Source organism: Amphiprion ocellaris, chromosome 4 (genome assembly GCF_022539595.1).
Source record: "Amphiprion ocellaris isolate individual 3 ecotype Okinawa chromosome 4, ASM2253959v1, whole genome shotgun sequence".
NCBI lineage: Eukaryota > Metazoa > Chordata > Actinopteri > Pomacentridae > Amphiprion > Amphiprion ocellaris.
In genome coordinates this window covers 27,652,134-27,677,653 of record NC_072769.1, presented here as the reverse complement: position 1 = coordinate 27,677,653, position 25,520 = coordinate 27,652,134, and the positions used below count along the sequence as shown (strand labels likewise).

The following is a 25,520-nucleotide window of genomic DNA, read 5'->3' as shown; positions in this document are numbered from 1 at the left end:
GAGAAATGTGGTTCTAGAGGTGTTGTTCTAGTAGTCTGGCCCTGAGAATACTGTTGCCACATTTTCACTGCTGTGAAATAACGTCTCTGCTGGATGTAGTGTCACCGGTCCCTCCGTCTGCTACCGCCCCCTGCCGGTGAGCTCCGGCAATGAGCCCCCGGTGGTCGGACCGTCCCACCGCTGCCCGGACAGCTGCGCTCTTAAGTTCAGAAACCGCTGCAGTGTTCGGCAGTTTAGAGCCCGTTGTTGTTCTGTGGATGTAAACTCCGACTGAGAACTTCACCGCAGCTTTAGCTTTCTTCTTCTGGCCTCCAGCGGTGAAACGTTCTTCATCCGGAGTGTTTTTGTTTATGGCGGCTCGGACCGACATGGACTTTGCTGGTGGGAGACCCGACAGCGGCTTCTCCTCCCTCTGAATGCGGCTTATGTCTCGGCTGGAGACCTGTTGGATGTAGCCGGACTGGGCCTTTTCCTTCCCGGAGGTCACGATCCTAGAATGAACATTTTCCCACCGGAGTTTCGGTGAACTTTTTCTCGCCATGTCGGGAGTGGTCCGCACCCTGAGCCGCTGCCTGCTCCCGGCCGAGGCCAGCCGCGACGCCGGCGGCAGCAAGGAGGGCGGCCGGGAGAGGGACGCGGCGCAGGAACGGGAGGCGCGGCGTAGGAGCCGGGAGATAGACGCGATGCTGGCCCGGGAGAGGAGAGCCGTGCGGCGGCTGGTGAAGATCCTCCTGCTCGGGGCCGGAGAGAGCGGAAAGTCCACATTCCTGAAGCAGATGCGGATCATTAACGGGCAGGAGTTTGATCAGAAAGCTCTGCTGGATTTCCGGGACACAATCTATGAGAATGTACTGAAGGTAAGGAGCAGAAATTTGTTCCATCATTCGGTATTTTACTTTAACTCATGTTGACCCCGGATTTATAAACTTACAATCATGAAGCACAACATTTTGGAGAAATATTGATCAGAGCTGATAGAATAATCCATTAATCAAGTAGTGTTTAGAGATTTATTGACAAGAGCCAGCCAGATGCTTTATTGATTGTAATTCAAGAAAGCAGCAACATATTAAACATACAGAAATATAGAGATATAAAATATATGAAGACATAATTACATACAGAATGTATATACTAAAGTTATTAATGTGCAAATAACCAGAGATGTCCATTAAAGTGCAGATGGAATAGTAATATCAAATATAAGTGCATTAACAATCATCCTGATGATTGTTTATGTAGGGATGAAATGTTTTATTTATATATATATATATATATATATATATATATATATATATATATATATATATATATATATATATATATATATATATAAAATAAAATTTTTATTTCTCAATTGCACTTCAGAACACTTTGTTCTTTTAATTCTGTTTTTTTTAAAGATTTTATTCTAGTTTTTAAGTTCTTTACTCCAGGATTTTGACCTTTTTTTTTTTTTTTTTTACAACACCTGCGGTAGGATTGTATATGTAAAAAAAATTCAGTATGTGAGGTTTGCACTTTCAGGCAAATAAGCAGGTGTCAACTTAGACTCTCTCTCTCTGTATGTGACTTTTTTTTCTAATTTTATTGACAAAATCATTGGTTGCTTAATCAATACTAATTATTCGTTGCAGCCCTGTGCTGTTTCCATCCACAGCTGAAGTTCACACACTCGCTCAGACACACACACACACTGAGGTCTGTTGACATAGTGCATATTTTTATCCTGAAGTGTGTGTGTGTGTGTGTGTGTGTGTGTGTGTGTGTGTGTGTGTGTGTGTGTGTGTGTGTGTGTGTGTGTTCTGCCCCTTTGTTTGCTGTCATGGCTGGGCCTCCTTCACCAGCTAACAATACCAGACTATTCCTGAGGGATGAGCACATCCGCCCTGAGTGCCACACAGCCCAGACAAGGACGATAAGAGCCTGCACTCCTGCACAGACAAGACAGTATTCAGCAGCCCTCCACCCACAAACAAGCATACAGTGGTGGTTCTGTCTCAGCCCACATCATGAACACAATCCCCCCACACACACCCGCACTTTACCACCACAATACTGCTGCATAGCACACATAATGCAAGATGTGTAGGAGCTGACTGGCAAGGCAAAAACTACAAATTATACGCTTTTAAAATGTGATCTGACTGCCAGTATCCAGCCTAACTACATACAGTGTAAAAAGTATTTGACCCCCGACAGAAATCTTCTGTTTTCGCATATTTGTCACAAGTAATTGATTCAGATCATCAAACTAATTTCAACCTACAACAAAGATTACCTAAGAAAATGCAAAATGTAGTTGAATTATGATGATTTCATTTATTGAAGGAAAGTTACTGTCCAGTCCATCTATGTTAAAAAGTAACTGTCCCCATAGCTATCAATCTACCAAATCACCAAATTCATTCAGCCGTTGGGTTTAATTTCACCATCCACACTCACATGTGATTACTGCCAGGCTTGTTGAATCTAAACATCACTAAATAGAACCTGTCTGACATTGTGAAGTAGCTAAAGGGTCTGAAAAAGCAGCACATGATGCCACGTTCTGAAGAGATTCAAGAACATGAGAAACAAAGTCATTGACATTTATCAGTCTGGAGTCATTGCTGAGGCTCTGGGACTCCAGAGAACCACAGTGAGAGACATTATCCACACATGGAGAAACATGGAACAGTGGTGAACCTTCCCTGGAGTGGATCAACGAACTACATTTCTCCAACAGCGTCAACATCTAATCCAGGAGGTGACAAAAGAACCCAGACAAACATCTAAAGATCTGCAGACCTCACTGGCCTCAGTTAAGGTCCGTCTACATCAGGGGTGGGCAATTAATTTTCATACGGGGCCACATGAGAAACTTTGACGGTTGTTAAGGGCTGGACCAGTACACTTAAAAGCTCTGCTGAATATATATCTCAATAAAAACAGTAAATGAAACAATACAATGATATAATGAAAATGTGGAACACAGAACAACTATTTAATGAAAGATTTAGTTTTTTTCATTCAAACTATGACTGCTGCCTATTGAGTTGTAGATATTTACTATCATAAAGACATACTTAAAATGTGAAACTGATTTTCCAAGTGCTTTAATTACTTTTCAGCAGTCACTGTTTTTACAAACGAAATAAGTAAGCCATCACTCAGAATTTATTCTACAACAATATGACCATCAGCTGGCAGAGATTTGAAACTTGCCTTATAATGTCAGTTTTTGTTCATCATGAACGCTATGAGGTGTTGTCAGTTTTTCTAAATCTACATTAAGATGACTGTGAAGCATAAAGAAAGACAACAGCTCCCCACTACACTTACAGCAATGTTCAATATATCTCAATAAAAACAGTAAATTACACAATACAATGATGTACAATGTCCAACTCTTGAATCTCTGCTCTCAGATCCCAAACTCGTTTAAGCACCTTGTCCAGGCTGATCCATCTGACAACTGTCTGGTAACCAAGGTTACCATGTTCACTATCATCTCCTCCAAAAAGACAACAAACTGTCTGTAATTCAATGCTCCTGCCCTGATGAAGTTAGCTACTTTAGCTACAACATCAGTCACGTGGTTGATTTTTAGCACTGACTTACACAGCACCTCCTGATGTATAATACAATGCAAAAATATCAGTTTCTGTTCTGGGTTTATTTCAGTCACTTTATCTTGCATCCGTTTCAATAGTCCAACATTTTTCCCTGTCAAATTTGGACAGCCATCAGTTGTAACACCAACCAAATTCTCCCATTTTAGTCCCAGCTTGTTCATGCGTGTATTTACCTCAGTGAACAAATCACTCCTCATCGTGGTTCCCTTCATTGGCTGCACAGCTGCCAGCTCCTCCGTCATCTCAAAGGTTTTTTGTTAGTCCACGTATAAAGATGAGTAACTGGGCTGTGTCACGGACATCACAGCTCTCGTCCAGAGCCAAGGACAAAACGTCAAAATCGTCCACTTTGTTGTGCAGCTGAAGCTCCAGATTCTCGGCGCTGCTCTCCACCCGCCTCGTTACGGTTCGCCTCCTAAGGGTCACATTAACGAACGCTCCTTTCTTCTCCGGGCATATAAACGCTGCAGAGTCCACCAGACATTCTTTTATAAACTCTCCATCAGAGAATGGCTTACTGTTTTTTGGCGATTTTGTAGGATATTAGAAAACTCGTCTTGACTGCTGCATCCCTTGATATGAGCTTTGGTAAAACAAAGTCATTGCTGCTTTAGCAGTTTAGCTAGCAAACCTTCAGATATCCTCCCCGCTCTGCTTCAGTCAAATGTTTGTACTTCTCCGCCATGTTTGGTCTCGTAATGTCGATTCAGATTATAATCCTTGAGCACCGCGATCTGTTCTCCACAAACTAGCCCACAGCTTTACTTCTGACTTCAGTGAAGAAATACTTGGAAGTCCATTCTTTGTTAAAAACTCTGCATTGGGAATCAATCTGTCTTTTTTTGCCGTTAGCTGACATCTTCCCGGGCTGAAGCTAACAAACAAACCAATCAGCGCATAAACCTTATGCCAAGTACGGAAAGCACGCGCGAAAAAACGTTAATTTAGTAGACCTTTCAAAATAAAAGCAGTGCAGGCGTATTGCTTGCATGTATTGCGATGATATACAGTGGCATGAAAAAGTATCTGAACCCTTTGGAATTTCTCACATTTCTGCATAAAATCACCATCAAATGTGATCTGATCTTTGTCAAAATCACACAAATAAGAAAAACTGTCTGCTATAACTAAAACCAACCAAACATTTATAGGTTTTCATATTTTTAATGAGGATAACATGCAAACAATGACAGAAGGGGGAGCAATAAGTAACTGAACCTTCGTATTTAATATCTGGTTGCCCCCCCTTTGGCAGCAATAACTTCAACCAGACGTTTCCTGTAGTTGCAGATCAGTCTGGCACCATCGATCAGGATCAATCTTGGACCATTCCTCTTTACAAAACTGCTGCAGTTCGGTCAGATTCCTGGGATGTCTGGCATGAATCGCTCTCTTGAAGTCATGCCACAGCATCTCAATGGGGTTCAAGTCAGGACTTTGACTTGGCCACTCCAGAACGTGTATTTTGTTCTTCTGAAACCATTCTGAAGTTGATTTACTTCTCTGTTTTGGGTCATTGTCCTGTTGCAGCATCCATCCTCTTTTTCGCTTCAACTGTCTGACAGACGGCTTCAGCTTTTACTGCAAAACATCCTGATAAACTTTTGAATTCATTTTTCCATTAATGATTGCAAGTTGTCCAGGCCCTGAGGCAGCAAAACAGCCCCAAACCATGATGCTCCCTCCACCATGCTTCACGGTGGGGATGAGGTGTTGATGTTGGTGAGCTGTTCCATTTTTCCTCCATACATGACGTTGTCAAACAATTCAACTTTCGTTTCATCAGTCCACAAAATATTTTGCCAGAAGTTCTGTGGAGTGTCCAAGTGCCTTTTTGCGAACATTAAACGTGCAGCAATGTTTTTTTTTAGACAGCAGTGGCTTCCTCCATGGAGTCCTCCCATGAACACCATTCTTGGCCAGTGTTTTACATATTGTCGATGAGATATTGGACTGTGTCAGTGATTTCTGTAAGTCTTTAGCAGACACTCTAGGGTTCTTTTTTACCTTTCTGAGCATTCTGCACTGAACTCTTGTTGTCATTTTTGGTGGACGGCCACTCCTTGGGAGAGAAGCAACAGTGCCAAACTCTCTCCATTTGTAGACAATTTCTCTAACTGTGGATTGATGAACATCCAGACTTTTAGAGATAGTTTTGTAACCTTTCCCAGCTTTATACAAATCAACAATTCTTGATCGCAGGTCTTCAGAGAGCTCTTTTGAGCGAGCCATGGTGCCCATCAGACAATGCTTCTCATCAAGACACAATTCTTACCAGGTGTGTGTTTTATAGTGGGCAGGGCAGCTTTAAGCCACTCCTCAGTGACTGGACACACCTCTGACTTAAATTATTTGGTAAAAATTGGTATTAATTGCTCTCAAAGTCTCCTTAGGCAGAAGGTTCAGTTACTTATTCCTCCCCCTTCTGTCATTGTTTGCATGTTATCCTCATTAAAATTAAGAAAACCTATATATGTTTGGGTGGTTTTAGTTAAAGCAGACACTGTTTTTTCATTTGTGTTATTTTAACAAAGATCAGATCACATTTGATGGTGATTTTATGCAGAAATGTGAGAAATTTCAAAGGGTTCAGATACTTCTTCATGCCACTGTATATTTGCATTGACTTTTAATATTTTCCAGTGACCTCATACGGGCCAGTCAGAGTCATCCGGCGGGCCGGATGTGGCCCGCGGGCCTTAGGATGCCCAGGTCTGGTCTACATGATTCCACAGTAAGGAAGACTCTGGGAGAAAATGGATCCATGGGAGAGTTGCAAGGATCAAACTACTACTGACTCCTGGCTCAAAAAGAACTAAATGAAGGTTCTGGAATGGCCGAGTCAAAGTCTGGACTTGAATCCAACTGAGATTCTGTGACAAGACCCTAAAAGGACAGTTCATGCTGGAAAATCATCTAATGTGACTGAATTAAAACTATTCTGCACAGAAGAGTGGACCTGAATTCCTCTATGTTGTAAAAGACTGATCACAAGCTGGAACAAACATTTAACTGCAGTTGTTGCTGCCAAGGAACCAACCAGTTATTAGGTTCAGGGGGGCAATGACTTTTTCACAGGGGTGACATAATTTTAAATAAATCATCATTTAAAAACTGCATTTTGTGTTTTGTGGGTTTTCTCTGTCTAATATTCAATAAATCTAAATATTAGTTTGGTGATCTGGAACATTTAAGTCAGATAAACATGCAAAAAGGGAAGATTTATGTAGGGGGGTGAATACTTTTTCACAACACTATACCTCCAGATAACACACTCAGTGTATGATGTGTAGGAGCTGACTGGCGAGGCAAAAACTACAAGTAATAACGTGGTTTTAAAACGTGATCTGACTGTCTTGGACTTTGGTTTTAATGTAGTGTTTGTGTCCAGAAAACCTACATACATCCACTGGAACTAGCAAATAGAAATATTAACATGACACCACATGCCTGTAACTCCCCCAGCTCAACTTGCCATCATTCATCATCTTGAGAATATTAATAATTAATAATCCTGTTATTTCCATTCATGACGAATCTCTCTATTATAATGAATCATTTAGGTTTTCAAATGTCATAAAATGGTGTAATAAATCCAAAATTATGTTTTCAGTTTTTTTGTTTTGTGTGACAAACTCCCAAAATATTCAGTGCACATTCATGTAAATCATAGAAATAGGTAAAGATTTATTTCAATTACAGACTATTTTCTTGAGTAAGTGATACCTGTTTTGGAAAATAGTGAAAAATGCCCGACTCAGTCTAACATATTGTTGGTTGTCGTTCCCAAACTCAAGTATATATTCAATTTAGAACCACTTCCAGCCAATCCTGTGCTGTCTGTGGTTTGGACTGTTGGTGGAGGATCAGTCTCACCTGCCAGGTGTCGAGGATCCTTTCATGGGAACCTAATGACAGAGTAGCAGAACAAAGCGGGAAAGGATGGAGGGATGAGGCGTACAGGTGTGTGGCATAGTTCGGCTTACGAAAATAAACAGAACAGAGGTGGAGTACAGGTGTGGCCCTGATGCTCCAATCTCAGTAATTATACGTCCAGTGACAGATAAATCTCTGGAATAATCTTATAATCAAAGTGCAACCATTTGTTTCTCACAAGTCATGTTACTCTGATTCTGTCAGGCCTCAGATATTAAATATAGATTTTCTGAGTTATTGATGATCCTACTAGGGCTGGACCCGAATATCCGAATATTCAGTCGTGACAGTGGTATCTGAATATTTATTTTGAGATCTGAATATTCGACGTGTCCCCCCGTCAGACGTTACAATATACGAACAGGAACAGATGAGGAACAAAGTTGTTGACATTTATCAGTCTGGAGGGTTACAAAGCCATTGATGAGGCTCTGGGACTCCAGAGAACCACAGTGAGAGACATTATCCACACATGGAGAAACATGGAACAGTGGTGAACCTTCCCAGGAGTGGACCAACGAACTACATTTCTCCAAGAGCGTCAACATCTAATCCAGGAGGTCACAGAAGAACCCAGATGAACATCTAAAGATCTGCAGACCTCACTGGCCTCAGTTGATTCCACAATAAGGAAGACTCTGGGAGAAAATGGATCCATGGGAGAGTTGCAAGGATCAAACCACTACTGACCAAAAAGAACATAAAGGTTCATCTGGGATTTACAAAAAATATCTGGATGAGCTCCTAGATTTTTGCGATAACATCCTGTGGACTGATGAGTCAAAGGTGGAATTTTCTGGAAGACATGGGTCTGCTACATCTGGTGTAAAGCTAATACTGCATTCCACAAGAAGAACATGATACCAGCAGTGAAACATGGTGGTGGTAGTGTGATGGTTGGAGGACCTGGATGACTTGTCATCACTGATGGAGCCATGAATTCTGCTCTCTATCAGAAAATCCTCCTGGAGAAAATCCATCAGTTCATGACCTAAAGCTCAACACTAAAATTTATGCAACAAGACAATGACCCAAAGCACACAAACAAGTCCACCTCTGAGTGGCTCAAAAAGAACTAAATGAAGGTTCTGGAGTGGCCGAGTCAAAGTCTGGACTTGAATCCAATTAAGATGCTGTGTCAAGAACTTAAAAGGACAGTTCCTGCTAGTAAACTATCTAATGTGACTGAATTACAACTATTGTGCAGAGAAGCGTGGACCAGAATTCCTCCATGATGTAAAAGACTGATCACAAGCTGGAACAAACATTTAACTGCAGTTGTTGCTGCCAATGGACCAACCAGTTATTGGGTTTGGGGGCAATTACTTTTTCACAGGGGTGATACAGATTTTCAACAAATCTTCAATAATTCATCATTTCAAAACTGCATTTTGTGTTTTGTGGGTTATCTCTGTCTAAATATTACTTTGATTATCTGGAACATTAAAGTATGAAACATATGCAAAAATAGACGACATCAGGATCCAGATACTTGCTCACAGCACTGTACACACTAACAGCAAAACACAGTTAGTGCTAATATGCTGCTTTTCTAAATTGAACATATGACAGCTTCATCTCCTATCTCGTCTCTGCTGTTTTTTTTTTTCTCGGTTGGCTAAAATTCTTTGAAGTATTTGGTTTAAACCCTGTTAATTAAAGCAGATAGAGGCGCTGCTTGCATGCTGGTGATGTGTTTGTGGCTGGTGTTGATGGTCAGTGTAGTTCACGGAGTGGACGATATTAATGCTGTAAGACAGCTTTCTAATTACAACACAGTGACGAATGAAAGTGAACTCGGCTAGCCATCTGCTGAAGGCAACTGTTAATAAGGCTGCTGACCACACCATGACTGTGAGAAGTTGTCAGCTCAGACGTAAGAATTTCATGTTTTTAGCCCCATGTGGTTTGATACTGAGTGCCAATGACACATGAGACAGATCCCAAGAGCTGGAATATGTTTCTTATTCAGAATAGTGTCTCTCATAGCGGTGCCCTACCATGGTTGGGATGAGGGGCTAACTAAAGGCACAAATCAATTGGCAAAGACATACAAATACCAATCAGCCTATTGAACTATGTGAAGAACTGATATCCTGACTGTTAGCTCGTAGCTCTCTGCATGATAAAGGTCCCATATTGTGCCCCTTTTCAGTAAATAATGAAAATCTCACGTCCCCAGAATGTATGTTTCACTTTTCAGCTTGAAATACTACAAAGATGGTTAATGTTAATACGGCTAAGTGACTTTTTAGTCCTGTCCCTTGTAGAATTGCAGCACACTTGGTGAAGAAGCAGCGGGAAAACAGGCAGCCGTGTAAACATGCTGGCCACAGGAAGAGAAGCAGATGTGAATATGGAGAATTGTGCTACAAATGCTGTAGATAATTCATAAGCTTCACGTCGGCTTGCAGGATGTGACTCGAGGTTTGCTCACAGTGACTCTTTTAGTGGTTTAATTGCTGATTTGCTGGTTCTGAACCTGCATGTGTGTCTTTGTGTTACACACCAGTCTGGGATTTCCTCACTTGTGTAGATCCTAAAAACAAAAGCATGAAATCTGTAAAAAGCCTTAAAATACAAGATCAGACTTTAAAGCACACCACAGCACTGAGTCATTAAGACTGCACACAGCACAAACACACACCAAAGCTAAATCAGTAAGGAATACTTTTTTTTACAGGAGAGGGGGAATCTCTCTTTTGAATTTTCTTATCTGATGTTGCTCGAGGTTACGAGCAGGCTTTCCTTGTCTTTGTGAAGTCGAGGTCGAGCTGGGTCAGGAGCTGCAGATGTCATGGGTGTCTGAAGTCTATTGAATGTGAGATTAAGCCGTGCAAACAAACTTGACTCGAACACATTGCAGAAGAATTAGGTGGTCATGAGTCACTGACAGACACACTGTGACCCGGCAGACACTAGTGGGCTGCTCACCGCTCAGTCCAGCTCTTTGAAATGTGATTCACAGTGCAGCAACTTATGAAGGAAGCAAACTAGTGACTGCATATCAGAAAGCAAACCTGGAGGAAAACCTTACCATTCAAAGCTTGCTCTTTTATAGCTGGGGAGATAAAATAGTGATTCATGTTTTAGCTTCGGTTTTGTCTGATACGATTGTCATATTTTGGTCCTAAAATTCACCAGGAGATACAGATGAGAGAGGAGGAAACAAGTGAAAGGTTTGGAAGCAGAGTGGTCTGATGCACTTTCTGTAGTTTTTGAGAAAAATGGGTTGAAAGTTTTGTGTTTTCAAGAATGGTCTAACATTGGAAGCACCACTGTAACCCTGTATTTGGGTCGTGGGTTAGACCACTTGGCCACTAAAATCTAGACCATAAAACATTATAGAAATTATATAAAACTCAATTCAGATTGATTGTGCGTTAGACCACTCTGCTTCTAACCCAAATTAGCAACAGGAGTCATACTTGAGATTTAAAGGTGATAATTCGACTAATTGCTCCATTTTTTCTAAATTGAGGTACACGTGAGCTGTATATGCATATGTAGGTTTGACAAAACATTAGGAAGACTTCTCAGTATAATTCAATACAGTGGTATTTGGATTTGTGTAAAATAAAGCTCATATGCAGCTTACATGTAGCTCCATTGAGAAAAAAAATGTAGCCATTAGTCGAATTATCTCCTTTAAATCTCAAGTTTGACTCCTGTTGCTAATTGTTTTCCTCGTTTCTCACCTATATCTCCTGCTGAATTTTAGAAGAAAAATATGAGAAATATATCAGACAAAATCCAGACTAGAGGAACAAACTTTGAGCAGTAAGATTTTCCTCTGGGACGGTGCTACAGTTAACTTTCAGATATTCGAAGCTCTGCACTCTCACATAAAAAGTGACAAAAACCAGCCTTGTGACAACTAAATGAGAGACTTAGAGAAGTCAAAGCTCCGTTCTCGACTCCACACAGCTGGCCAGCCGCTGTGTGAAGTGGGTGTGAATGTCGGATCATCAGTCTCGGAAAATTACAGAAATGGTGAGACACAGAACTCTCTAATCCTGCGCCTGAAAGGAAACACCGAGAAGGCTGTGGAACACTTTAGTAGTCGTTGAAATAGAATAGCTATCCAGAATAAAAAACAAAGAAATGAAAAGCAGAAACACTCGGTATCAGTGTGTGTTGTTACGAGATCTCCCACGCAGATCAGAAAACCACCAGCAGCTACACATGCATGTGTTGGACACGTGTTACAGCTGCTCCATGTTTCCCACTAATGCTGCACTCAGTGTTGATATTTTTTTACCAGGAAGCAACGTGTTTTTTTTCTATGTCTTTGTGGTCAAAAGTGTTTACATTTGTTCCCCTGCGTGTCATGTGTTGCGTGTTTCTGCAGGGCATGCGTGTGCTGGTGGACGCCCGGGACAAACTGGGCATTACTTGGCAGAGCTGCGAGAACGAGAAGCAGGGCATGCTGGTGATGTCGTGGGAGGGACGCGTGGGCGCCTCGGGGGTCGAGCCCATTGAGTTCCAGCTGTATGTGATGGCGCTGAGCGCACTGTGGGCCGACACCGGCATTCAGGAGGCCTACGCTCGGCGCTCAGAGTTCCAGCTGGTGAGTACATCGGAGACGTGGCTACCAGGCTTGTTGTGTTTTAATGAACCTTCATCACTACCACATGTTCACTTCTTCATATGTCTACTTGCACTCAATGTCATTAATTAATTATATGAAAGTGGGTATTTTATGGAAATTTTTCAATGCAAGATGCAGTGATCTAAGATTTGTTTGGTAGCTTTGATCAGGTTTGCAGTAATTCCTGTTCACGTCTTTATGTTTATTTTAATGCAATGTCATTTTGCATATTAATAATATAAAAGTGGATAATTTCTAGAAATTTCTTGATACTTTCTCCCTCCCCTTTCATCCGCATTCTGACATCAACTGGTCGAGGCAGACAACCGCCTTCCCTGAGCCTGGTTCCGGCTGAGTTTTTTTTCCCCTCTCTATATTACGAGCTTTTTTTGGTTCTTTCCCACCCTGATATGGTCTTTAATTTACTATGTTAATTGCTGTGAGATGACATATGTTGTGAATTCACTCTATATTAATAAAATTTGATTTAACTGATTTGAATTAGATGCAGTAAGCTTGGATTTGTTTTTTGTTTTATTTGGTAGCTTTGATAAGGTTTGCGGTAATTCCCGTTCACGTCTTCATGTGTTTACTTGAACTCGATGTCATTTTGCATATTAATTACATAAAAGTGGATAATTTCTAGAAATTTCTTGATACTATCCCACTCCTCCTTCATTTCCATCCTTACCCTAACTGGTGGAGGCAGATGGCTGCCTTCCCTGAGCCTAGTTCTGTCTGAGGTAATTTTTCCCCTCCCTGTATTAGGGGCGTTTATTGGTTCCTTTCCACCTTTGTAAGATCTTTATTATGTTAATTGTTGTGAGATGACATATGTTGTGAATTGCGCTATATTAATAAAATCACATTTAATTGAACTGAATTAGATGCAGTGATCTTGCATTTGTTTTTTGGTTTTTTGGTAGCTTTGATAAGGTTTGCATTCATTCCTGTTGCCTTCTTCATGTGTTTACTTGAAGTCAGTGTCAGTAATTAATTATATGAAAGTGGATACTTTACAGAAATTTCTTAATACTATCCCCCTTCCCCCTCATCCCCACCCTCAGCCCAGCCGGTCGAGGCAGAGGGCTGCCTTCCCTGAGCCAGGTGCTGTCTGAGTTTTTATTTTCCCTCTCTATATTAGGGTTTTTTTTTCATCCCTTCCCACCGTCGCTCATAGTGAATTCAAAGGCAACTTTGGATTCTTGGGTTTTCTGCTGTGTTTTAAAATTCGTAAAGTCTGTACCTGACTATGTTAAGCATTGTGAGATGGCGTGTTGTGAATTTGCGCTATATAAATAAAATAGAATGGAATAGAATGGAATTAGATGCACTGATCTCAGATTTGTTTGGTAGCTTTGATTCTTTGAAACTCAATGTCATTCTGCACTATTAATTATATGAAAGTGGATATTTTATAGAAATTCTTTAATGCAAGATGGAGTGATCTCAGATTTATTCATGTTTTTTTGGTAGCTTTGATGAGGTTTTCATTCATTCTGCTAATTTATGCAATTTAGTTTGACTTTATTGAACACAGACTAATTTTCATGCACTTTTAATGGTAACATTTAATGCACTGTTTTAGATGCTAGACTTACTTGTACTTATTTTTACTCCTTTTCTGGCCAAACCATATGTTTTCAATTTAGCTTCAGTTTGAATTTGCTGGGCTCTTGCACAGTATTTCCTCATACCCTGTAGCAACTGCAGAAGGGCCTCCCGAGGTCCAAGCACACCTAGTTGGGAATCAATAGATTAAAGGATGGAGGTGTAAGTAAATGGATGGCTTGCAGCGCTAAGCTCTTTATGACTTGTTAAAGAGTACCGCACCCAGAGATGTTTTTTTTTTTTTTGTTTGTTTCTGCTGTCCTCTCCTGACCTGAAATTATTAGAAAAAGATTGTATGTTTATTCCATCACAGAGAATGAACCTTATAGGGGTCAAACAATGCAGTTTGTCAAGGGCTAATAGCAATTATTAGAATTTAGACAATATTTTGATTTGCATTTGGTAACAGAATTTAGAATAACACACCTTTATTCATTTATGTGTTTAATTTAAAGAGAACCTTCCCACCAAACAGCCAAATATGCGCTTTTATAATAAATTAGAATTACTAGGAATAAAGAAAAAAAACAACACAGAAAATCGGGAAAGTGACACATACTGGGTCTGATAATCAGTTGACCCCTTGACGCTTTCAAGAGTGTTGGCTGCATTTAATTAGCCTGATCAGTGACCTATTTTCACAGGAGAAAAACGGCTTCAAAGCTTCTCAAACTTCTCCTGCAGCAGTCTAAAGCTGTGTCTCCCAGTCTATGCAGCTTGTGGCCCCATAAAACAAATATCTAGTTAAGAGTTATCGTTAGTTTTTGCCAGTATGAGTGGATGATGACCCCGTCAACTAAAGACACTTTAGTGTACTTATTTTTATGAGGCTAAAAGAATTAACAGAGCGACCAAATATTTAGCCACACATAATAATGCAGTATATTGTCTCGATGTGTTTTTCTCTTTCTCATCCTTCCCTTCCTCTTGTGACTCCGTGGGTTGGTTTTCTGAGGTATTTAATCAGCACTCTTTGAATGACCCAAACCATTTTTATTGTATGGTGAAATATTCTGAAACAAACCACTTTCTAATTGCTAAATCCTCCGACGAATGTTCCGGCTTGCTCTTCCTTCTTTTATTAGCCGTCACGATCAGTCGGAGGTTACTCACCGACTGGTTGCTTCACATAACGTGTCACAGCAGACATCAAATGAGCAACTTTCAGCGAGCAGGGCTTTCACTACTACAGAAATGTGACAATTGAAGGAAAAACCTGACCCACTGACCCCTGCAGTGAGAACATCTGGTGACTCTGTGGTGTGTTTTGCTGGCACAGTTTGGGTTTTAGAGAAAAGGGTCACTATAAATCAATACTAAGTTGTTCTGAGAGATCACCTTCCTGATCCTGATGGGAGTGGTCTCCTCCAGGAGGACAACGCTCCCATCGGAAGGTGAAAGGTTTGATGAAAATGATGAGAAACGTATACCACGACCTGCAGCGATCATTAAATGAGTGACAACAGGCGGTGGTGAATCAGTCACGCTGCAGGACACAACCTTTAAACAAAAACTTCTAAGTGTTGCAGAGGATTTGGGTTGCGTGGTGAGGCAGCCTTGCTAATTTGTTTTCGGTGATATAGCCTCTTTAATGACAGTTCTCACCTCCCTGTGTGCAAATGATCCACCATAATAATTTCTCTTTCATTATTTTGAGGACAAACTGCTGCTACATCCTTCGCTTCTTCCTCCAATACAACTGTGATTGGTTTAAAGACATGCAAGTAAACCAGAGTGCTTTTTTCCTCCTGGAGCAGAATGAAAACAAGGTGTAGCCAACTATTCAGTGCTGCAGAATGATCTGACTATGCAGTATGAACGTCCTGCTAGTAACTGAAATTGCAGCAATGGCTCGCTCCCCATACATTTAGATAGGTACTTGGTGTTGTTGGAACAAAATAACTGGCTGGGACTGTTACCAAGATGGCTGCTGAGTGACAAGACTGGAGCGGCTAGCATGGCTGTAGACTCAGTGTTATTTGATTATTACAGTGCAAAATTTTGGACCATTTCATGTCAAAGAGGAAAAATATACGAGTTTAGTTGAGGAGAGAAGCTGTTCCAGTGTGTTTTTGTTCTTGTAGAACAGAAATCCTCAGAGACTTCATATAACAATGGCCAGAATGAGACACCAAGGATGCCTGGCAGCTCTTTTGTCTTTATTCATACCTGCACGGCCACCATATTTCAACCCATTTGAGCAAATACTAGTGTTAGACTCCACCTCCATCATCTAAACACAAAACAGTAGGGTTACAGAAATTAGAAGAATCAATGCCAACACTTTAATAGACACTTTATGTCGGCTCTTTCAGGAAATTGTGCCCATCTCTGTACGGTGTTGTGCAAAAGTATTTGCTCCCCTACAGAAATCTTCTATTTTTGCATATTTCTCACACTTAAATATTCCAGATCATCAAACTAATATTTATTGAATATTAGACAGAGATAACTCAAATAAGACAAATTACTGAATTGTGATTTATTGAAGATTTATTTAAAACCAATATCACCCATTTGAAAAAAATTATTGCCCCCCTGAAGCTAATAACTGGTTGGTCCATTGGCAGCAACAACTGCAGTTAAATGTTTGTTCCAGTTTGTGATCAGTCTTTTACATCACCATGGAGGAATTCTGGTCCACTCTTCTCTGCAAAATAGTTTTAATTCAGTCACTGATGACGCAAACTTGATTACATTAACAACGCGTGGCTTTCTGGCTGCTCTGACGTGTTCTTGTACTCTCTCGTGGTCCAAAAAAATAACAATTATGAACGGATTCATCAATTTATTTACCTTCAGGAGTTCATCAAAATTAACAAAGAACAAAGTCTTTCCAATAAACAGTCTTCCACGCCACGGTCAAAAACAATTTACCTCTCGTTTTGCGCCACACCTGTGGCAATTAGTGTGGCCTTTAAATACACAGGTAACTCATTTACAGTGCCACTTGCTGGTTACTCATTGAAATGACAGTTATCTTCAACACAGTGTTTAAAGGCTTGCATGAACATCTTGAATTTTAAAGGTCTCCTTCAAAGACTGGTATCTCTCTTGGTGGAAGTTGACTTGACCTCTGTTGTTGTAGTAGCAGTTCAGATACTTGATTTTGCTTCTGTAAAATCTGAAGTATGCCGTTATCAGCTGTATGTACAACAGTTCCATCCTCTTTTCCACTTCTTTCCACTTTTGACACAGATACATGTAATGTTTTATTTTCTGTCAAATCCTTGAACCTTGCATTGGGATGAACATTTGTTTGCTTTAGTTCGTGCTTCTCAAAGTAGGACTCCATTCCATCCTGTTCTGCTGAAAATGCTTGCAACACAGACACTTCTGCACCTGCAGCTTCAATCTGAGCCTCAAGGTCCACTTGTTCCATTTGTTTGCGTAGTGATTCTGCTTGTGTCTCCAGTTCATGTCTCTTTTTTAGTGAATCTGCACGTGCCAGCAGTGCAGCTCTCTTAGCTTCAGCTTGCGCCCGTGCTGTTGCTATTGAGGATTTGTTGGATCTGTTTGATCTCACAGATCCTGCGCAGGTTGTTGCTGATCCAACATTTTATATACCATACTGTCCATTGGTGTTATTTTATCCTCAGTGCTTTTCACAGCTCCTTCACGTGCACACTCCAAATATGACACTCCAAGAGACTTCATCCACACCCAGAAGTTTTGCCTTGAACCAGATTTCATGTGTTTCTGTTTCTTCCACAGGTAACAGCTTGAGCAGAGCATTATGTGCAGCTTTTGCATCATTAAGCAGCACTTGATATTTGTTAAAGCTGCTTTCTATTTCAGCTTTATTCCCAGGTTCAAACAATAACTCCCAAAGTGTCCTTTGTAGTTCAGCAGCTTTACTCAGTTTAAATTTTCTTGTTTTTTCTAAATTTCCTATTTTACAAAGTAGTGCTTTTGTGGTAAGTTTTACTTTTCTTTTTGTGACTGGGAGTTCAGCCTCACTAACAGTCTGAGATTCTCCAGTTACTTCTACTGCCTCAGTCATCTTTTCACACAAATATGCATCGTTACCTTGATTATCAGTTTGAACCTTCGAACTACCTTGAGTTTCAGACATTTTTTAACCATTTGTTCATCAATCACAGTTTTTCGTTTAAAAGTTTCTTTTTCAAAAGTTCACACCAATACACAACGTAAATTATGTCCATGAAAATAAAGTCTTTTCCTTTGAAGTAGTGTCTTGGACTTGAAATAAAGTTTATTTTACTTTGTTTTGACCCAATGCATTGGTATTTCAAATAGACAGTTGTGTGCACACTTTTATATAATGGCCATATATATGTGTGGTACCTCCTTTATTAGACCTCGATCCAAAAGAAACCTTTCCTCGTTTGTCCGCCGCCGTTGCGCCGCCGCTGCCCCGGAGTCTCCTGTCTCCGTCCGCTGCCCCGCGTCCAGACGTCCACACCTTGCCAATGGGTGGTCCACTGCCCGGCCCCGATCTCCGGTGCTCGTCGCTGCGCCCAATGCAGCCGGGACTCCTCCTGTCAGGTCTCTCCTGCGCCCTGCTGTGAGCCGTGGTGAAGATCAGCGTCCTCTGAACCACAGCGTCTGGATTACAGCTGGATCGCAGCGTTGCCGTCCTCGTCGCACAACTTATAGTTTCGATATGATCAAATAGAGATTGTTTTTGACTAATTGATCACGCAAACTTGATCCCGTTAAGAACGCGTGGCTTCCTGGCTGCTCTGACGTGTTCTTGTACTCTCTCGTGGCCCAAAAAAATAACAATTATGAACGGATTCATCAATTTATTTACCTTCAGGAGTTTATCAAAATTAACAAAGAACAAAGTCTTTCCAATAAACAGTCTTTCACACCACGCCACGGTCAAAAACAATTTACCTCTCGTTTTGCGCCACACCTGTCTCAATTAGTGTGGCCTTTAAATACACAGGTAATTCATTCACAGTGCCACTTGCTGGTTACTCATTGAAATGGCTCCAACTGTCACATTAGATGGTTTTTCAGCATGAACGGCCCTTTTAAGGTCTTGTCACAGCATCTGTGTCTTTGATGCAAGTCCAGACTTTTTGAACCACTCAGAGATGGACTTGTTTGTGTGCTTTGGGTCTTTGTCTTGCTGCATAAACCATTTGGCTTTGTAACCCTCCAGACTGATAAATGTCAGTGACTTTGTTTCTCATCTGTTCTTGAATCTCTTCAGAACGTGGCATCATGTGCTGCTTTTTCAGACCCTTTAGCTACTTCACAATGATAGACAGGTTCTATTTAGTGATGTTTGGATTCAACAAGCCTGGCAGTAATCATATGTGAGTGTGGATGGTGAAACTGAACCCAATTGATGAATGACTTTGGTCATTTGGTAGATTGGTAGCTAAGGGGGCAATTACTTTTTCACATAGGGCAAGATGGGCTGGACAGTATTTTTCCTTTTCCTTCTTCAAAGCATACATTAAAAAAAACAAGATCTTTATTATCCATCCTTCATTGTTTCTGCTGTGAGCCGTCAAATCGATAAACTGCTAAAAACGAAGCATCAGTGATAAACCCTGCACTACAGTCTGTCTGTGCTTTCTGGTTCTGCAGCGGTGAGCAGTAGATATCTGCATTGTAACTGATTTACTACGGCCTGTTGTCGCTGATTTAATGATCACTGACGTGCTTGGAACACCGGCGAAAGTAACTGGATCACTTCAGAAGTGTTTATACCTGTCAGCTGAAAGAGAAGTCGCGGTGACTGAAGCCGCTATAAGTTTTTTATTGTTTTCCCGTGTAACTTAACTCTCTCATTTTTTTGTTTGGAGACCTTCCAAAGATGTAATTATTTTTCTCTTGACTGGAAATGGAGCCAGTGAAGTGGAGCCCTGTGGAGTTTCATCTGCCACGTTACACGCCGCAAACACAATCTGAAGCAGCTCGGCGACGACAGCGCAATTCTTTTCTCCTTTTAACTCTGATATTATAAACACACCGATCATCACCGGTGGGAAGCACACATTGCTGAAGGTTTCCTCTATTTGTATTGCACACCTGATAAATAGATAGAAAATAAAAGAATGGCTTTATTGAAAACGCCACAAGGTGTTTTTAAAGTGGAGTCTGATAAAGATGGCACCTTTCCTTAGACCCCTTTTTAAAACTGAATATATAAAAACCTTAAAATCACAATCATCACCATGACCTGGATGACTGAGAATCTACACAGACTAATTATCAAACATGGTGAGAAGCTAAGCTAAGATAGCAACTACAGCAAATGCTAATCTTGACTTGTTAATATTGTCACTATGAGCCTTGTAGAATGCTGATATTAGCATTTAGCTCAACGTGCCGTCATGTTGTTACAAGGGAGAGGCGAAAAAAAGTCCTGAATAGAAATCTATGGGACAATTCTGTAACCCCAAACATGTTGGTTTTATGACACATGTTCCAAAAAAAAGCCAATCATCTGCTTTATAACTGTCATACGGGGAAATATCCAACCAATCATGGACTCTAGTGCAGTGTAACTGTGCATGTACGACAGTGATTGGTTTAAAGAAATACTTACTCTCCCCATTCATTTAGATAGGGACTTGGTGTTGTTAGACCAAAATAACTGGCTGGGAGTGTTACCAAGACGGTTGCTGAGTGGCAGCATCGGAGCTGCTAGCATGGCTGTGGACTCACAGCGTCATTATTTGACTTTTACAGGGCAAAATTTCAGGCCATTTCATGTCAAAGAGGGCAAAGATATGATATTAGTTGAGGAGAGGAGCTGTTACAGTGTGTTCTTTTTCTTGTAGAACTGAAATCCTCAGAGATTTTATATAACACTGACCAGAATGAGACACAGAGGACGCCTGGCAGCTCTTTCGCTGGTGTCTTTATTCAGATCATGCCTTGCTGTTATTCCAGATGTCTTAGCTCATCTTTTTCACTGTTGTCTCCGGAGACCCAAACAAAGTGAGACTGCTGTGAAGTAGCCACTTACAATAGTTTAAACAACAGTTTGTGTGGAACAGAGCGGCTAGACAAACCATTAGCTCAACAAGTGTCGACAAACACGCTGTGAAGGGCCAGACAGACTGTTAATGACACTTAATGCTGCAGCAGTATGTCGTGAATGATCACTAACCATATTGTCTACGGAGCGTCAGCAGCTGGCCTTGTTGTCATTGCGCTCTGTATTGGCTGTGGCAGCCAGTTTTATCTGGACTTTATTGAAAGTGGCACAGCAGCTTTACTGTATGCTCAGAGCTGCAAGTTTGACCTTTCACCTTGTTCCACATTTATCAGTGACAAAACAATCTGGAGTCAGACGGAAGCCACTTCCATCTCCCTCTCACTTAACATTGTGTGTGTGTGTGTGTGTGTGTGTGTGTGTGTGTGCGTGTGTGTGTGTGTGTGTGTGTGTGTGTTGAATCAGACTGCTTTGTCTTATCTGGGGTTGCTGGGTGATAAAGTTAGTGTGTTACAGCTGTACAGGCCTGTAGAATTGTATGTTTTAACGACCAAACACATAGAAAGCTTCCAGTCTGTCAGTAAGCTTCCAGTGGATCAGATGTTCAACAGTGAGCGTCCAACTCCTGCAAGATTTTTGGAGCTGAAACCTATTCCAATTTCCAGAAAGAAAGTAAATAAGCATAGACAGATGCAGACATATACACATATAGCTAGTTGGCAACTTACTGTAAAGACTCCACACCAGCTCAGTTACATGCACTGCAGACGGTGTCGACAGAGTCAAATACAACATATGTGATGCCACCATTCCTAACTTATCCAAGCATGTTCTCCTGCTTTATGATCTGTCGAAGAAATCTGTAACATACAGTAAATGCTAATATCAGTATATCTTTGATCAGCTAGTATCTGTTAACTGGCATATCCTCCCACACTGACTCTGAGATAAATGTGTAACCTGCATGTCGAGTCAATTTCTTTTCCCTCTGCAGACAGCTCTTGAAGCCATAGAAATCTCCTGCTGCCTCAATGCTGTAAACTTTTTAATGGTATACAGAGTCCGCGTTTCGGTTCCGCTGACATGCATCGTCGCTTTTAAGTAAGGCTGGTGATATTTCACATTTTTGTTATTGTCAGCAAATCCCATAACTAGAAAAGCAATGCATTAAATGAGCGTCAGCTCATTCCTCTGTGTCACAGACCTTTTTATTTTTTTTTTCAACATGAGTTAAGACTGCAGCCATGCAGTACAGGAACACAGTATCAGGGTGTCTTTGCTTATATAATAATAATAACTTTATTTATATAGCGCCCTGAAGAACAGCGTCCACAAGGTGCTTTGACATTCAAAACATGCAAACACAGAGACAATCAAGCAAGACATAAGGCATAAGGAGACAAATAAAATAAATAGTACAAATGGTAATAATAAGTTAAATTTATAATTAGCTCAATTAGAACACATATCAAACAAAGGAACTAGTCAGTTTAACAATGAAAGAATAAGATTGGAGATTAAAAGTTGAGCCTACGTGTTTAAATGTTGCCAAACTGTCATCATCAGACCACCACACTGAAGTGCACCCATGGATTTACTAACAAGTATCACTGAATACGTAATAGTAAGTTTTCATAAACTTTTCAACATGCTGGTTCTCAGCCATATTCTCTGTTAATAACGTCTTTTTTCCCCTGTAATTTTCGAAGTGTATCTCTGGATACAGTGGAAGACTGGAGTTACGACCTCCAGTGTGAGTTTTGACACCGCTCGCTGCAGGCAGGTTCTTTTGGATATAAAGCTCCGTAACTGCTTCCGTGAGCTGCGTGTCGCTGTCGCTGCAGCTGCAACAGCTGACTGTGCCGATAAAGTGGCCAGATCAGCAGAGTTAACTGCAGCTGGATTCCTGCAGATTTTTAGAATAGCAGCAGTCACCTGTCGCTTTCACCTCATGCAGAGTGTTTCCCTCACGTCTGTCTCTGCACCTCTCTTTAACCATCCCCAGAAAAACCTCTGATATGGAGCAGTGTTGGCACTCTGATCCGTGCAGCTAGTGTGGCTACAACATATTACAATGAGTTGATAGTAATTTATCTCTCGTATGATGTCCTGCTGCCATAAATACTAACGCACTATTCATCTGCAGCTGCAACAGTTCCCAAAATATGCACAGTTTACTTCTATTTGCTTAAGGGTACACTGCCCAGATGTTTATACAATTATTTACTGGTTTTATGAATAAAAACAGTAAACACATGGCTCACACTAATTCAGTATAAATGACTAATGTGAACGTACCTAACTCCTGCAAAGCTAAATCAGTTTAATAAAAATATACCAGATATTTGCACAGAGGAACACTGCAGAAAGATTAAAACATTTTGAGATCAGAGCTACATGTGAGAAGATTATTTCAAAAAGAATTTCACTGGATCCTAAATTTTTTTCTACTTGGTCTTTATCCAAAAGAACATCATAAAAATGAACAAATATTGATGAATGTCAGGTTTCTAAATGCAAAAAAGGCGATAGCTCTGTTCTGGAAAAAGGCTCCTAGATCAACCTTTGGATGTTGGATAAAACAAATGATGTCAAACCTTTGGCTAGGGAGGGTGGCCTGTAGACTAGGGAGCAAACAAGGAAGAGAAGAATCAGTGTTCTAATCAGTGAGCTATCAGGTGAAGAACCAGCAGAGTACACGGACCAAACATAAAAACATATTTCTACGATTTCTGCATCACTAACTAAATGCATGTAGGTTTCCATGGCAACGCGGTGCATACAGTGTGGGATACTGTAACCACACGGCTTCATTCAGTGGTTTTAGTAACGTACATATCACCAGGTTTACAGATAAAACATTTTCCCTCAGCTGAGAATCTGCATCGCTCATAAACAGCCGTAAGGAAATGATTTGGTTGAAGGGAGACACTTCTTATAGATGATTTAAATCCTAAACCCTGAACAACACCTGGGCCAGGTTAGCTCCGCAGCATCAGTTACCATGGAGATTTAGCCTTCCTGAAACTGAAAACTCTGACTTTATGCTCAACATTATTTGGCTTTGTAGTTCAGCCCTCAGGATTTGTTGTTATTGGTGTTCTGTTCCTTCTTGTGGTTATTTTTCTATATGTTTGTTGAAAAGACGAACCTATTATTGAGCTCTCTTTTAATGCAGTGTGTGTAGGGCTGGATAAAGCAGATGGGCCGCACTGAAAGCTACCGGTCTTCTTTTTGTGGGACTTGTTGACAATAAGTAAAATATAGAGCATTGCCTGCCTGATCCTTTCACAGCAAGAAAAACTAAAATGTCTACCATGGAGTAAATGTGCTGAGTTAGACGCTCGCCGCCTCCCCTTTCCCTCCTTTGCTCTCCGAGAGGTTTTCCAAGGATACCACAGTGAGCTTTTCCCAGGCACCGCTGGAGCCGGGCCACCGGCGGACGGTGGAGGCCGAGAAAGAAAAGGAGGGAGTGGAAAGTAGAGATGAGTAGGAGGGGGGATGGGAAGGCTCAGAGAGAGAGAAGAAGTGGAGATAGTGAAAGCACATGCAAGGACTTTGTTTACTTGCTGGGTTTTCTGTGTTCCCACCACACCCAGATAACTCACAGTTTGATACAGGACATAAACAGAGAAACCTCCTCTGCTGGACAAAAACAAGGCCGTATGTCAAGCCTGGACGGTAAACTGTGAGCTGAATGCAGGAGTTTTTGGGTTCAGACTTTACACCTTATGCCTGACTTCAGTGTCAGTGAGGAGGTGGATTACATGATTTAACGATGGCATGTGTCTTTATCCGTTTTACTGTTCACGCTCTAGATTTGCATGATGTCTTGTTCGTTCCTAATATCCACGCCTAAATATAGGACAAACCAAACAATATGCTCATGAAATCTTAAAAGTAAGATTTACATATACTAGTAAACATTTAGTTAAAGGATTAATAACGGATAGTTCTGGGAACATCTCCACAACAGAGGAAGAAGCATTAACAACAAACGCTTGGGTGAAGCCGATCGAGGAAGGTAGTTTGAACTTGTTTTTGTGGATAATTTGCCAGTTTCTCTTCCAAATAAGCTAACATGAAAGTTTTTCTATCTATCTATCTATCTATCTATCTATCTATCTATCTATCTATCTATCTATCTATCTATCTATCTATCTATCTATCTATCTATCTATCTATCTATCTATCTATCTATCTATCTATCTATCTATCTATCTATCCATCCATCCACTAGTAATTAATTGGATTGATTGAAGGCTCGACCCTCAGAACATAACTATAATAAAAACGACCAAATATTGATAAACCTCAGCATGCTACATGCTAAAAAGGTAATAGCTTATGTTTTGGAAGAAGGCTCACAAATTGCAAAAAAAGTAAATGATGCTGAGCATTCAAATTGAAAAATTATATATTAAAAAAAAGAAAAAAGGGGAAAAAAATTGTGACAAGACGTGCAGTTTTTGTTTGGTGTTTCCACCTATCGGTTGGAGGGAGCATTTGGTTTTTTTAAATTTTTATTCATTTATTTTGTAGTACGTATGTGGATCTCACGACAGAAATGAACCATCTTTTTTCACCTTTAAAAGATCTCCACAAGTACTTTAAAATATTATTATGTGGTGACATCACTTTTCACTCTGAGTAATTGTGCTGAACATTGGAAATACAAAATGATCGACCAGTTAATGAAAGAATAATCAGCATATCAATCGGGGCAGAACTAACAGACACACCCAGTTACACACACACAGGGCAAGTGACACATATACCTGTACTGACATATACACACAGTACACACACACACACACACACACACACACACACACACACA

The 25,520-nt window shown here is 40.7% G+C and overlaps 1 protein-coding gene across 1 annotated transcript in view; it reads left to right on the top strand.

Annotated features, from left to right (window-relative positions):
* The first annotated feature begins 539 nt into the window (after nt 1-539).
* The window catches only part of gna12a (guanine nucleotide binding protein (G protein) alpha 12a), a 34,181-nt gene continuing 9,200 nt past the window's right edge, over nt 540-25,520 (top strand). The window contains exons 1-2 of the mRNA XM_023286792.3: nt 540-857; nt 11,905-12,123. Of these exons, the coding sequence (XP_023142560.1) occupies nt 540-857; nt 11,905-12,123 (537 nt within the window). The remainder of the gene's footprint in view (nt 858-11,904; nt 12,124-25,520) is intronic.